This window comes from Protomyctophum bolini (genome assembly GCF_963924005.1).
Source record: "Protomyctophum bolini genome assembly, chromosome: 5".
NCBI classification, from domain to species: Eukaryota; Metazoa; Chordata; class Actinopteri; order Myctophiformes; family Myctophidae; genus Protomyctophum; species Protomyctophum bolini.
Window position 1 is genome coordinate 12,693,177 of NC_137866.1, and position 14,568 is coordinate 12,707,744.

Sequence of the window (14,568 nt, forward strand, 5' to 3'; positions counted from 1 at the left end):
CCTAAATAAGTGCACAATTTGTAATGTGGACTTACTAAACAAGGGTTGAATTATTAGAGTAATGCTAAAGGCCAAATAGGGACCCCTATCTCTTAAAACATTTGAAGAAAATATATGTACACGCTGTCAAGCTCGCAACAGTGTGAGCTTGTAGATAGGCAATGTCAGCCGAGATTTGGAGTGGAAAAAAAGTTAGTGCCAAGTACAGACCCAGTCAATGAACTGCTTAATAAATCCTGTGGGTGCCGGTAGCATAATAGAAAGATGGCACAGTTTGTATGTGCAAAATCTTAAATGCAATAATCCCCCCCCCCCCCTAAAAAAAACTAATGGACAGAAACTTAGCAGTCCAATCAGCTTTTGCTGTTAGTGTATGATTAAATGTATGAATCAGAAATGTACAATTCTCAATTTACATATCTGCCCATAAACTAGTGTAACAAGGTACATTTACCATGTTTGTCTCTGTCAAAGCTGCTGAATGGTGGGCAGAACTGGCAACAGATGAGTTTTGTAATACAAGCGGTCTAGTACATGACTGGCATCAACTGCATAATTGCACCACCAAGTAGGGTTGCACAACTGTGCATAAGACCAATGAATGGTCACAAATCTTGCAAGAATAATCAAGATTTTAACCATAATCATGCAACTGTATCGCCACCATTACTACCCTCACGACAGGACCATCAAGTCAAATTATAGGCTCTGGTTGATGACATCCAGCAGGAATACATGTTGACATTGATTAAATTAAGCTAGTTTCAAAGCATCCTTCTGGCTGGTATCCCAACAGACCTTCAAAACATTCCCAGGCAAATCTTCAGAAGCTGAGATAAATGTTCGTTAACTTGTTCAGTAATAACATTAGAATTTGAAATTCACATTTATATTACATTGCTAATTAAATGCCAACCATTTTAGAGGACTTGTTCCAAGAATTTCTGCAATGTAGTGCTACCAGCATAGGAGATGTGATGTGCATCACAAAAACTGCCGGAATGGAGTAACATTTTCTTGGCAATTAGGTACAATATGGGTCCTACTCCTAGGAGAACAACACTATCAATGCCTTATCTACATTGAGAGAACAACAGTTGATTAAAAAAAATTCAAACTTTTATTTTACACCCAAGGACTAAAAAGCTTTCAATGATCAATACACAAGTGAGGATTCCTGCTGGCATGTTCAATCAACAATTATCAAAATTCCCTGCAAAACTGATTCATGTTACAATCAAGCTCTTAAAAAAAGAAAAAACAAAATCCACTTGATGCCCAATTGAAATTGTACAGTTGAACCACATGAAAAGAAATTAGTGAATAAATTCCTTCCATCACAAATTGAGTTTGTTATTTAGACAATTGACAAGAAAATAAACCGTTGATATAAAGCCAGGTCTCCATCTAAACAGTTTGGGACAAACAAAGGCATAAACACTGCCAAACAGACATTTAGAGGTGTATCAGTAAATTTTAGTCCTACACTTGTATTGAGGTGAAATTATAGGTACAAATAAAAAAAAATACCTCAGGCAAATTGAGTCTCGTCCGTTCTTAATTTAAATAGCGGGTTGTCCGAGTGTTCTTGTAAGTGAAGTTCCTTTTCAGGATTAAGGCATTCTTGCAGCATGTCCACTGTTGGTTTGTGCTGGCCCACCCAACAATGCACCAAACTCCAGTCCTCAGCGTCTCCAAATTTGACTCCAATCTGGATTCAGATGAAAATCTGGGCTGGCCATGTCCAAGGTCCCTACACATGCGAATTAAAGTTTTGGCAGTTCAATTAATGTGGGAAAAAATAAGTCACTGTAAAGAAGGCAACATACCTAGTCAAATTTAGTTTTTATTTGAGACTTCCCTTTGATTCACAAAAACATAGAAAATGCATTCAGAACCACGTCAAACACAAACTTTCAATGGGGACTGGTCACCCACACGCCACTCCAGCCAGCCAATGAGGTTACACTTGCATCAATACACACACTTCCAAGCTCCCCCAATGCTGTCCACACAAACCTCACCAGCACTAAGTCACATTTTCACACAGAAAGGGGTGGTAACAAGGAGAAATCAAAGCACACATCATACACTGCATTCACATCAAGTCAGACAAGATAAAGCTACGAGAGGGTACAAATACTCATAGCACATAACATTTCACTGCTTTTTTTTTCTTTTTTAGATTTAAGCTTGATAGAATAATTTGAGAAAAGTAGAGACCTTAGGGATCTCAAGAGATGCAAAAAAATGTCCTTGATGCAATTAGGAACACACTCGTACTTGTTTCTTCCTCTCACACTCGCACAAAAGCCACAGGTTCTTCCATCTCTCGCAGGCATTTGGCTCTTAGAAAAATGTTTGCACAACCAGTCTTTTCCACACGTGCTTTCATTTTGCTCTCCCGTTCGCTCACTTTCAGTCTCACTCTATCCACTACCAATCCCACTCATTTGATCTTTAAAAAGCGATAAGAGCAGACAAGATTTTCTAAATCCATGAAAAGGTGAGAGAAAAAGAGACAACACCCACCGTCTAACACAGTATATGAAGAGTGAAGCTGTGTTCTTTGATGGCAAAGCATTTACACATGGGAAGAGGGGTATTGATACTGAGAAGTCTGAGATCGGTCGAACATTGCTGCCCATGAGGCGCTTCCTCCCGGGAAATTGGAAAAGAGTTGCTGAACGGCTGTAGAAGAGATTTTCATGAGGGCGATTTCCATAAAATGTGAAACAAAAAAATTATACATTCGGCTGCACAGAGATTAAACAATATCAATGCCATTAACATACAGTGGCTGGGCAGCAAGGGGGGCTTATCAGATATTCGTGCATGTTTCAGAAATATATACCTTGCATGCACAGTCAATCATGTCTCAAATTAACATTTTCTCAAAAGGAAAAAAAAAAGGTAATGTGGCAGATTCCACTAACAAACTAAACACTTCAACCACTCAACTGGCTACATAATTAGTCACACAAGTATAAATTTCCTCTCAAACAAAATAAAAAGGCATTTCTTTCTTAAATAGGAAGGACATAAAGATATGACTCATTTTTTTCATCCCCCTAAACCATACTTACCCGGATTAGCCTAATGAAGAAATAAAAATAAAGATTAACTCAAAGCTCTCTACATTCCCCAACTAGATGATTTGGACTCCATAGAGGTGCCAAAGCCAGAGCTGAAGCCACTGCTAGAAGCAGAGTTAGTGCCCGCAGCCCAACCGAGGCTAGCTGAGTTGGGGCTGCTATAACTGGTGCTAGTAGAGCCATAGGTTTGATCTCGGGTTGTTGTGGCTGTACCACCAGCAGCGGTCGTCTGACCCTGCTGGTTAGCCAGCATACCCATCATACCCCAACTGCTCTGCAGCGCTGCCTGTGCAGCGGCCATCATTGCTGGGTTGAGGCCGAGAGCCCCAAAGTTTACCCCACTGCTACTGCTACCCATCCCACCACGATTAGTGCCATAACCCTGACTAAACCCACCAGCCCCAAACCGACCTCCTGCTGCTCCCATCATTTGTTTACTATTATTGTGCTTGGGCTCGGCGTTGGAGATGTGCACACTGACACCCTTGACGATAAGGTCCTCCCCACAGAGTGCCTGTGCGACCTGGAGGAAAACAAAGAAAAAGCAGGGAAATGACACAAACACATCTGACCACACGCACGGATACCACGATGCACACACAGTATTGCAAGCTGAGATTGAGAGAGAAACCCCCTACCTGGTCATCAGCAAAGGTGACAAAGGCAAACGCCCGGAATGGTTTGGGGATGAAGACATCAGTGACCTCGCCATACTGCATGAAGAACTGCCTCAACTCATCTGTGGTCATGTCCTCTGTGCAGCGGCCAACAAAGATTTTACGGCAGCGCATCGGCTCATCAGGACCCGCCTTTGACAGACAAGACACAGCAATCCAGTCAAGCATTTTATTATGGCGTGTATAAAAACAATACTCACTTTGTGAAGAATACCAAAGTAGAATATAGGCTCCGTCCCCAATGTACCTTTGAGTTGGGGAGTTTGCAGTCACACCATCTTCCATCGATCATGTGTCTCTGAGAGATCACTTTGGTTTGCGTCTCCCACTCAGTGAACCGGACAAACCCAAACCCCTTTGAGTTTCCTGTCTTTACATCTCTCTTTACCTGCAGGTAGACATTTATGGGTAATTTAGTAATTATTCATGCAGACTGCCACACATTCACAGACCAGAACGTTGGCATTAATTACCTGAACCATGATGACTTCACCAAAGGTTGCGAAGTAATCTTTCAGGTCTTGCTCTGAGGTCTTCCACGGTAGTCCTAGGACAATGAGATCTGATGTCTTCTGAAATCCCCTCTTGACTTTGGATGCAGAGGCAGCATCCATTTCATCCATCTTCCTTTTGTTGTCTATTTAAACAAAGTATGCAGATTTTAATATAAACAGTCAATGCTAAACTTTTAACAAAATCATCCATGTTAATTTATGCATTTGTAACTACAGTTTTACTAGCCCACGTATAATAAAAATGTGAGTGCTTCATCATTGTGGTATATGCACAAATAAACCGCAATTTATGAACATAAAGCTGAAATAATGAGGTAGGTCTTCAAATATATGCATGGCTGCATTTCTTTCCCATTTGTAACTCGAGTGTACACAACTACACATGTAACCAAAGTAGTAAGTAAGGGTCAATTGTTGTTACATTTGAACACGAGTTCAATTAAGTCTAATTATTATTATTGCCATCACCTTTAGGGTAATTGACGACGTAGACCAGGTTGCCCCAGTCCGCCTCGGGTGCATGCAGGACCCCCTCGGCCAGGCGGACCCCTCGCATGCACTGGGACTCGGGGCTCCTGTACCGCAGGCCGCACGCCCCAGGAAACTGGGCCGCTACTGTCGATAGCAAAACGGTGCCGTCGTCCTCGGAAGGAATCTCCATGGGCTCCTCGCTTTCATCTTCGGCCACCCGAATGTACAGCTCTGCCATGTTTGTTTGTGGAAGAAGTCGGACTGGAGTGGACGCGAATCGGTATTATTTACAGACGCCGGGTATTTTGTACTCTAAGATTGGACGCCAGATACAAGCGACTTGTCCAACAAGAAGTTAACTTTGGTTACTGAGACAAAACTGCAACAGAAGTGCGAGTGGACGCAGCTTGGACTAGACGCTGTGACCGAGGTATGACACAAACAATAATTGTGTTAGCTTGCAGTCGCCACACAACTGTTTTAAATCCGATATGTGGCGGCCATGAACGACGGTGATTCTTCTTCCCTGCGTACAGCGCGCGCCCGGGACCAGAATGAGCTAACAAGCTAAGCTAGCCGGCTAATGCTAATCACCACACGACACGCTGTTTGAAACAATGAATGGGTTTCACGATGCCTGTGAAACCTCCTCGACAAAATAAAACAACAAATCCTCGCCGCAACTTAACAATGGCCCTGTCGTAAAAAAGCGACAGAAACAATGTTTTCGCAATACCGACACGCCAACCTTCAGGAGAAATGCTTGTATTTTCTATTTATTTCTACTGCAGCATGAAACGGCTAACCTTCCTGACTGTAAACAGCAAGTTGGCTAACAAAATGGCTGCTCTACTTGTGGAGATCAGATTACGTCATTGAGTTCTGGGTTGGGAGGAGGACTCTTTAGAGCAGTGGTTCTCAAAGAAGGGTCCGGGGACCCCCAGCGGGCCAGGGTCATGGCCAGGGTCCTTTAGGGAGTTCCAGGGGGTCCCCTCGGGTCCCCCATAGAGGTCCCCTGCTAAATGATAGATGGTGTTAGGAACCTTATGTCTGTAACTCAGAGAGTGTACAAATGAACCATTTGTACACTCTCTGTACACTTTGTACACAACAATATAAATTGGGGTCCCAGGGATAGAAATACCATTAAGTGGGGGTCCATATGAATCTCAAACTGGGGGGTCCTTGAAATTAAAATGGTTGAGAATCACTGCTAGAGCACTGCTAGAATCACTCCTCTTCCCTGGCATATCTTTTCAAATGCGGGCTGATAAGTGTCAATTTGGGGTTCCTTGACATGAAAACGTTTGAGAAACACTGCTTTTAGACGATATGGTTTGACGATACGGTTTGTTTCTAGATGTTTTATGAAGGCGTTCTTGGATTCCTTATACATTTCATTATTCTGTGTACAAAGTTCTCCCAGATAATTGAATCTAGTTAAAATTGTATTTATTTAACCTTTATTTAACCAGTAAAAACACATTATTTTACAAGTGGGAACTGGCCAAGAGGCAGAAATAAAATTACACTTCAATACTACATCATATATGTCACATTATAGAACAGCAAATAAAACATCCATGATACACCTCAAAGTACCTATGAAATAAATACTGTACAACAAATCTCCAAAGTGCTAATCTTTTAGTCGTGTGGCAGGGCAAATACAAAATGTACAAAATATAAACAGAAATAATTAATATATAGGCATGAACAAAGGCTATAGTACATATCCAAACATGTGGGTGTTGTGTACCTTTTGAAACCTCTCAAAGGAACTTTCAAAGCCAATTTTAGTCTGGACTGTAGGTCGTTCCACGACCAAGGGCCAAAGAAGGCCAGACATTTTTTACCCCCCTCGGATTTGAATGCTGGTATTACACACCGTAGCCAAGCATTTGACCTGAGGTTTAGACTATAGAACTGTTAAACTTTGCCAGAAAATATAAGCTCAACATCAAGTAGAAATGATTTAGAGATTGACTGAATCTCTTTGAATTCCAATCCCATAAAATAAAATAAAAGGATTGAAGAAAGAAAATAATTTAAAAGTGAAATATAGCTTAAGTATTTCATAGCCTATAACAAAAACATGTGAGCCTTGTGTTATTTTTCACACATGCTTGAATTTCCTTGTCCTTTTTCTTTTCTCCCCCCTTTCATCACTATTTTACAACTGAATGCAAACACAGGTGGGTTTGCTTATAAAGAGGGTCATGTTGTGCATGCAAAGTTACTTTCTGGCGAAATGTCCTAACAACCATCTCATAATAAACTGACGTTCTCCTTAAAAATATATAATTTCATACGGTGCTATACCCTAAACATTTCACTCTATTCATCTTAAAATGATTATTTTAAGCCAACTTGTTCTATGGTGTGTTAATTGCCATTATAGGCAATATGCATTGCCTTCAGAAAAGAGAGTTAGAGAAAAGCTACCAGCAAAATGATCAGGTAAATGGTTAACCTCATTCTGTGGTGTTTCTGTTAACATTGTGTCCATTGCAGACTGAGTATAACATCAGTCTAACCTCAGAAGGAGACGTGGAGTGCTTCTCAGAGTACATGGAGATGTGGATCCACAGTGCGAGGATAGAAGGTCTTCGACTCTGGCTGTCATGAACCCTACAAATTGAAGGTAATTACTGATAGATTATCCCATATTACAATACAATAATTCCATCTCACTGTTGTTTACTGCCACGAAAAGAAAAAAATAAAAAGAATGGGGTAGATTCTGTTGGCTTTATAGTGAGAGAGATGAGCACCCTTTAAAGATGCTATACTGTATATGGACAGATCTTGATGTACAAAAGTCCTTACTCTATCTCTTTCTTTATTTTAACCAGTCAATTTGGAATCCCCGGATTTAATCCTCCAACTGTCCACATGTGGATTTTCTCTGTACAAAGATGCAGCCAGAAACTACATTTTCAGAGTCAGTTTCACTGGATGTTTTGTCCAGCAATTGGTATGTTATTGTTTTCTCATTGTATTTTATTATTTGAATGTATTTTGTTTCACTTATATGCACGTAACTAAACAAAATAAATATTTTAAACCTCGGACCTCTAAAATTACCTACCTTTTGCTGATGGGATTGCTTGCAATTTACAAGTTTTAAGCATGCTCTTGTTTCTGTGTTGACTGTTTAGCATGACAACAATGTGCTTGCACTGAATTTGGTGAAGAGGATTAGTCGATTTGGAGGCCGAACTCACAATTTCATCATGAAGTGCCCCATGGTTTCGGTACTGCCTAACAGAGAGCACATTAAGTGTGATCCAGAGTACATTCAGGTGAGCACAGATTTAATGGAATTCACTATACAGTATGTTGATTATCCTTTTATATTCAATGATGAGCCTAATTCATGCTTTATTGTCCAGTGTTTCCCCTAGCCAGAAGCTGATAGTGTGTGTGTGTGTGTGTGTGTGTGTGTGTGTGTGTGTGTGTGTGTGTGTGTGTGTGTGTGTGTGTGTGTGTGTGTTTGTGTGTGTGTGTGTGTGTGTGTGTGGGGGGGGGGGCTTTCATGCATGCATTGCACACTCGTGCACGGTGGACTCGTGCGGGCAATTGTTTGTGTGTTTTATTTTCTTTTTTGGTTTTATTGCAGGTTTTTTACATTCTTTTGCAGTTATTTGCCTTTTTTTGTCCTATTCGCGGCCGCCTACATAAATCATACTGTGGGGGCTGGTCATGATTGTGTGGAGGCCCCCAACACAATAAAGGGGAAACACTGGTTGTCACAACATGGTGTTGAAAAGAACAGATTTTTCAGCTAGTCTTTTCCACTGTTCTTTTCTGTGAGTGACAGTCAAGATTGACTAGCCCCCATAACGACTTAAACTCCTAGCATCCGTATATTGAGGAAAACCTTTGCGGAAAATAGCAACGCATTAGCTTGTAGATCAGCTATTTTCTGCAAAAGTTTTCAGCTATTTTCACTCTGTAATGTAGAGTGAAAACAGCCCTGAGGTACTCCGCTCAACAATGTGTGGTGTTTAAGTGGTTTAACAACAATTGTGAGCGCTATATCATTGTGGTCACCTGTGTATTTCCATAAAGAAATTGCGATTTATCAACCTTTATGTCCACATGTGACCAGACAGATTCCACATGACAGCTGGAATAATGATGTAGGTCTTCGATCTATCCATTGTTGCATTCCTTTAATTGCACACATTTGTACAAACAATGTAGGTAGGCTACATTTGTATTGGGAAATCAAGACTATTTGATATTTGTTTGATAATCTAGCAATTTAATTAAAACAAATATATTAACAACATTAAAATAGAAGGGGAAAAAGCCACTTAATACACGATTGAAATTGGACAGGAAATCTCTGTCAATTCCAATTAATAGTGTTGTTTAGTATTGTTCAGGGCTTTAGTGGTTAGGATAATGTACCGCCCTCTGTTTTATTACAAATCGAACCCTGACTGTATGTTTAATTTGTTTGTAGTTGGACTGGTCACTGTCTCTGAGGAGTAACCTGGTTGTTGCTGCAGAAGATGCTAGTCTGATCCAGATGAACATTGACATGACGGGACCAGACATAACAGTCCAAGGCAGGAGGATGGAGCTCTTGAGTCCTGTGAAAGTAAGTAACTTGAGGCAGCATCATGCCATGTAGTGGCCATTGGCAGTATTACAATACTAAACTGAGATCCATCCATGCCGAGTTGCCTGCTTATCCTCATCGTTTGGTTCACAGGTAATGAACAAATCAGGAGAATTCCTGGATTTGAAGCTGGTCAGTGGACAATATGCATACAGTATGGAAGCTACGTGTCCAGATGGTGGGTGGAAGATAGAGTCATTCATTAAGTTGAAAGTTTGTTGTGGCAATATGCAGTATGAGTACCAAAAGTCATTCATGTACAATCATTATGGCACATTTTAATTGTGTAATTTTCAGTGACCGAATGTGGTTGCAAAATGTAATGTAATTATTAATAATAATTAATAACAAAAAATACAGGAAAGCAAAAATTAAGGGACCCATAAAAATGTGTCCGCGACTGTGCTTGTGAACCAGTGGTCTATGCAAATGCTGAAATGTAAGCATGTTTAGTCTTTTCTCACAGCATTTCATAACCATCACAAACTTTAATCTCTTTTACAGCCCTGCACAGACAATACACCATTATGGCAGCCATTCTACAGGGTAGATGTTGAATTCACCTTCAAAGAGATGCAACACAAAATGCACTGGACCATGGAGAACACTCTGCCATGCACAGGTAAGTGTGTAGTTGGGGCCCGATCACCACAGAAAAAAGAAATAGGTACTTAATTTCTACAAGCTGTTTGAACTAAGAGTGATTTAAAGTCTGTACTGTCAGCTAAGATAATAGCATACATAACAATGGTGAGTTACCAGATCCTAATGCAAATATTCCACTGTGAATCGGAGCAGCCTACACATTACAATTCTCACATAACCACGATAATAGCAAAGTGTACAAAGATGGGTTTTTGTTTTTTTATGACTGACATGGCTTGTTTCTGCCATGTTCCAATGAAGTAGCAAAGCAAATGTTTTGGAGGGGACATTATTATACAACATTTTATAGTTACTGACTTTTTATAGTAAAGCAACATTTTTAGATAATGTAAAGCGTGTGGTTCTCCCAAACTGAGACGAATCACGAGTTCTCTCAAGTATTATACCATAACTCTTAACCCACTGACAGCTAAAATAGCATACATAAGTTAACAATGTTGACTGAGTTACCATTACAGGAACTGAACAAGTATTGTAAAGTAATTTGGTTTCAAGTAACTGCTTACTCACAAGTACTGTACTTGTCTCTATCTGCTTTTAGTTCAATTTAACATTTTAAAGGACAACTTAGTTTTTTCCCCCACCAAGGTTCATGTTTTAGGTTGTTATTAGAGAAAGTAAAAGATGAGTGTTTAATATAACTAGAGCGGTGTCTGTTGGCCCCTGGCCTACTTGGAACGATGCAAGTTGGAAATGGATGCCCCACCCAGTTATTATGTCTGTGTCCCTTTTATGCCCATATATTGACTTCTTTGTCAGGCAGGCCCAAATAATATGGAGTCTATGCTGATGTCAGAACAACATTGTGATGGCATTGTGATGTCAGAACAGGCCAACTCCATATATGGAGATCTAGGGGTGATCAGGTGTGATCAATTGGCTAATTTGGGCCCTGTCCAGAGCCTGGGCAGAAGCTTTTGTGCTGGTTCTGGACAACAGTGTATCCGACCGACTCAAGGCCGGGCACTGCACTCCCTGTGGTGGTGTGGAAGTTGTGGAACACCTGTGTCAAATTTGAAGTCGGGTGGGCGAACGGTTCTCGAGTTACATGGCTGTCGCTCCGGTTCGGCCTCTATCCTTTTATTACTCTATGGGCACTGCACTCAGTGTGGGGGTGTGTAACGTGTGTGTAGAATTTGAAGTCGGTGGAGCAAACGGTTCTCGAGTACAGTTTGGTACGGCGACTGCGGCGGCGGGTCCGGGAGAACAATAACGCGACACAAGACAGTATCACGCTAAAGGTTCACAAAGTTTATTACACAACAACAAGATATGAGACATAGAAACGTGACATGATAATGACTAATGCAGCAAGGGTGACCTTGCTGGCACTGAGATGTCTCTCGTAGCCTATCCATAAAGTATGCTACAGTTCAGGCAGTACACAATACACATCAAGTACACTGTATCTCAAGTTCAAGTACACAGACTAAGATGTACTGTGCATGGACTGATTATAACAGATAGGTAGGTAGATAGCTAGATAGATAGACAGTAAAGCCTACTGTGCCATGCCACACTCCTATGGAGGGGTTCTCTGCCCCTTCTTTCACCGCTCCGGCATTGGAGGCTTTAAACACAGCACAACCTCTGGAGGAAACCTCTGCAGTCCCTGCAATGAATTCAACTGATGCAACTCCAAATGAAGAAACAAGCATAGACATTTCTACCACCAGTTCACCATATGCCGAGACAGAGACCACTGGATTTAATTTCCACATCAATGAGACATCAAGGAGTCCAAGTGAAAAGTTATCTGCAGAGCGTGTTGATGGCATCACCACCACAAACCAAACAAAGCCTTTGGGTCTTCAAGATGTAACTGATGCAAGTGATCCAACACAGCTAGGATTCCATCTCGGGTCATCAGATCCAACTAAAGCGCCAGCAGAATCTTACCTCAACTGACATTGATACCAAAAATACAACAGAGTTGGTAGATTTCTAGGAAACTACTGAAAAATAGTGGGAATCTGATGAGCAGTTACAAACAATGATGTAATTGAAATTGTAACTCCTTTGTAATATAATATGACAGACCACTTGGAGCAGACCATGTTCCACCGCATGTCCGACCATTGTTTCCGCATGTCGGTCTTGTCGGACCTTTGGTGTGTCGGATCTGCGTGTGCATCCCAAGCACTTCACATATTTCCACCTTATTTTCATATAATTAGTCCTCACTAATGCTCATTATTATAAGATGGTACCATGTACCAGTACTATGCTTTAAGTTGTGGATGTCACTACGCTAAGCAACCAAGCATATCATCTGTAGAGGTGTTTTAGCTCTATTGTATTGTGTATTATTTGCCTTGATGGTTTCCTGTTTGTAACCTTCGTCCTGGGAAATGACATAAACTGGAAAAAAGCTATGGTTGTTAGCGAGCCAATACAAAAAACACCCTTATTTGTTTTTATTATTAATTTGTTAATATAGTTTGTTTAAAAATATGGTGCTGTAATCAGCAAAAATAGCGACATGGGAATACTGAAATGGTCTACACTGGACACTATATGCCTCTTTAAAGCTGGGGCATCAACTTAGACTTGCATTAGGAAAAATGGGGACTTTATTAAACATGGATGCAGAAGAACAGCTTTAAAGCTCCACTGGAGTTTCCACATTTCACAGACGTTAGCGTCCCCAAGTGGCATTGAGAGGTATTTGTTTTCATATTTTGCCAGTGCATGTTCCTGACTACTGTAACTCAAGTTTTAAATTGTTTACGTGATTTAGATTCATAAAACACTTGGCTTTAACAACTTTTTCGAAAAAGCGAGCCTTTAGGCCGTTGTTCTGTAAGAAAGTTCAGAAATAAATATGTAGGGTACTTCACATCACATGGTATGAAACCCCGACTTAGGTTAAAAGTTATGGTATCAGGATAATACTGGAACTCGTAACTCGTCTCATTTTGGGAGAACCAAATGTTTTTATTTATAATAATTGATTCCACTTTAAAACACAGTTCAGTCATGAATAATGAATTATACATTGTTAGCGTTCAGTGTTCAACATTTACATTGTTAATTTGTTGTCAGAGGCGTTTTGCCTTCCATAATGGTTTCTAAGCTGCTGTGATACAACAGGCAGACAGACGGACAGAAAGGTTTTTCACAATTTCTCAAACAATAATTTGACTGATACATAAATATATATTTGCTTAACACTAACTCCGATTTAGGGGTACAGTCATACTTAATATTTAAAAAACTATTATTAAGTATAATTTGATTTGCACAGCGCCCATTTCTCCTAGGGCCCAGTCCATAAAGAGCTTGGTTTTTCTCTGGCTCCAATTTGCAATAGTTCCCAGTTCTTCATTGGGGCCACATAAAAAAGTGTCCAATACAGTAAAGATAAGTGATAACTCATAAATCAGTAGGCCTATACACTTTCCCAGCCAGGTGTTTATGGAAAAGGCACTTTTTTCTTTCCAAAACAATTGACCCTGTTTCTTATTTCTATCTGATGACGTGATGCAATGATCCTATCATGACATCCATCACATACTAGATGGCTGTTAGCAGCCATGAGAGATGATGTGGGCCAGTCACTGCTGCAAAGGTTGATTACAAAAGCAGAAATACAGCCAAACCTTTCTGCCAGCCATTGCCTGAGGGGCGACATTATCCAGACACATACAGTACAAGCTAGCCGTTTAATAAACATGTCTCTCTCCAACAACAGGTTGATGTAGAGAGGATCCCCATACAGCTTATAGTATCCATTCCCAGAAAAGCCTGGTGTTAATGAAACTTAACAATGGTTTGCTTCTTGAACAAACATAAAGATCTCAATACGTCTTGTCCAGGTTTTATTAGATTGTTCAGTAAATCCAATCAATATTCTTCAACCAGCTTTACAGCCAAGTATTTTCTAGTTATAATATTCAAATATGTCTTCCCTGTGTATTTTTGGTTTCTTCCTGAAAGCTGAAAGCCTTTGAGTCAAAAGGCCCAATCGAAATACCACCACGTTATACATCACAATATCATCCCTTCCCCTAACCCCTTCCCCTTTATCATACAACAACAGCTGTGGGTGTGGCCTCAGTTCAGGTGGGTCACCACCCACCTGAAAACCAGGTATACTTAACGAACTGGTGGGTGTGGCCACATAAAAAACATACTTTTGGGTGATTGCAGTGGGCATGATGATTGCTGTGGGATATTTTGTAGCTGGGTTGCCATGCACCCACCATGACAGAGGAGGGCACTGTTGGTCACGTTTTCAGTAGAGTACAGGTAGATTATCAAGATGGGACCATGAATGGGACAGACGGCTTGTATCAGAAATCTGAACAGCTATTCAGTTGTTCCCAATGAACCAGATTTAGACACTATTTATCCATTGGATTTATTTTCAACCACTGCTGCTTTTATGTCCCCCCTGATTATCAATCTATGGAAGATCATAGGGCAAATTTACATCAGTAATTGGTGATCTGTGTGCAGAAAGAAAGTAATTCAGCATTTTCTTGTGTTTTTAATTTGATTGCGTATTC

The 14,568-nt window shown here is 40.5% G+C and overlaps 2 protein-coding genes across 5 annotated transcripts in view; one reads left to right on the top strand and one right to left on the bottom strand.

The window, feature by feature from the left end:
* Positions 1-1,104: 1,104 nt before the first annotated feature.
* On the bottom strand, positions 1,105-5,585 carry tardbpa (TAR DNA binding protein a). 4 transcript variants are annotated; one of them, XR_013964084.1, is made up of 7 exons: positions 4,756-5,585; positions 4,246-4,409; positions 4,020-4,160; positions 3,734-3,904; positions 3,492-3,618; positions 2,533-2,691; positions 1,105-1,753 (listed from the first exon to the last, which is right to left on the bottom strand). XR_013964084.1 is itself a non-coding variant. In XM_080763982.1 (6 exons), exons 1-6 carry the CDS (start codon positions 4,994-4,996, stop codon positions 2,585-2,587), a joined length of 936 nt encoding a protein of 311 aa, XP_080620108.1. In that variant the 5' UTR covers positions 4,997-5,585; the 3' UTR covers positions 1,827-2,584. The 4 variants fall into 4 exon arrangements, 3 of the variants coding, with proteins under 3 accessions (XP_080620108.1, XP_080620107.1, XP_080620106.1); XM_080763982.1 differs by lacking the exon at positions 1,105-1,753 and having other exon boundaries at positions 1,827-2,691; positions 3,507-3,618; XM_080763981.1 differs by lacking the exon at positions 1,105-1,753 and having other exon boundaries at positions 1,827-2,691.
* Positions 5,586-7,642: 2,057 nt separating this feature from the next.
* The window catches only part of ciroz (ciliated left-right organizer protein containing ZP-N domains), a gene marked incomplete at its 5' end in the record, with an annotated part of 41,525 nt that continues 34,599 nt past the window's right edge, over positions 7,643-14,568 (top strand). The window contains 4 exons of the mRNA XM_080762778.1: positions 7,643-7,735; positions 7,920-8,063; positions 9,233-9,370; positions 9,896-10,013. Of these exons, the coding sequence (XP_080618904.1) occupies positions 7,643-7,735; positions 7,920-8,063; positions 9,233-9,370; positions 9,896-10,013 (493 nt within the window). The remainder of the gene's footprint in view (positions 7,736-7,919; positions 8,064-9,232; positions 9,371-9,895; positions 10,014-14,568) is intronic.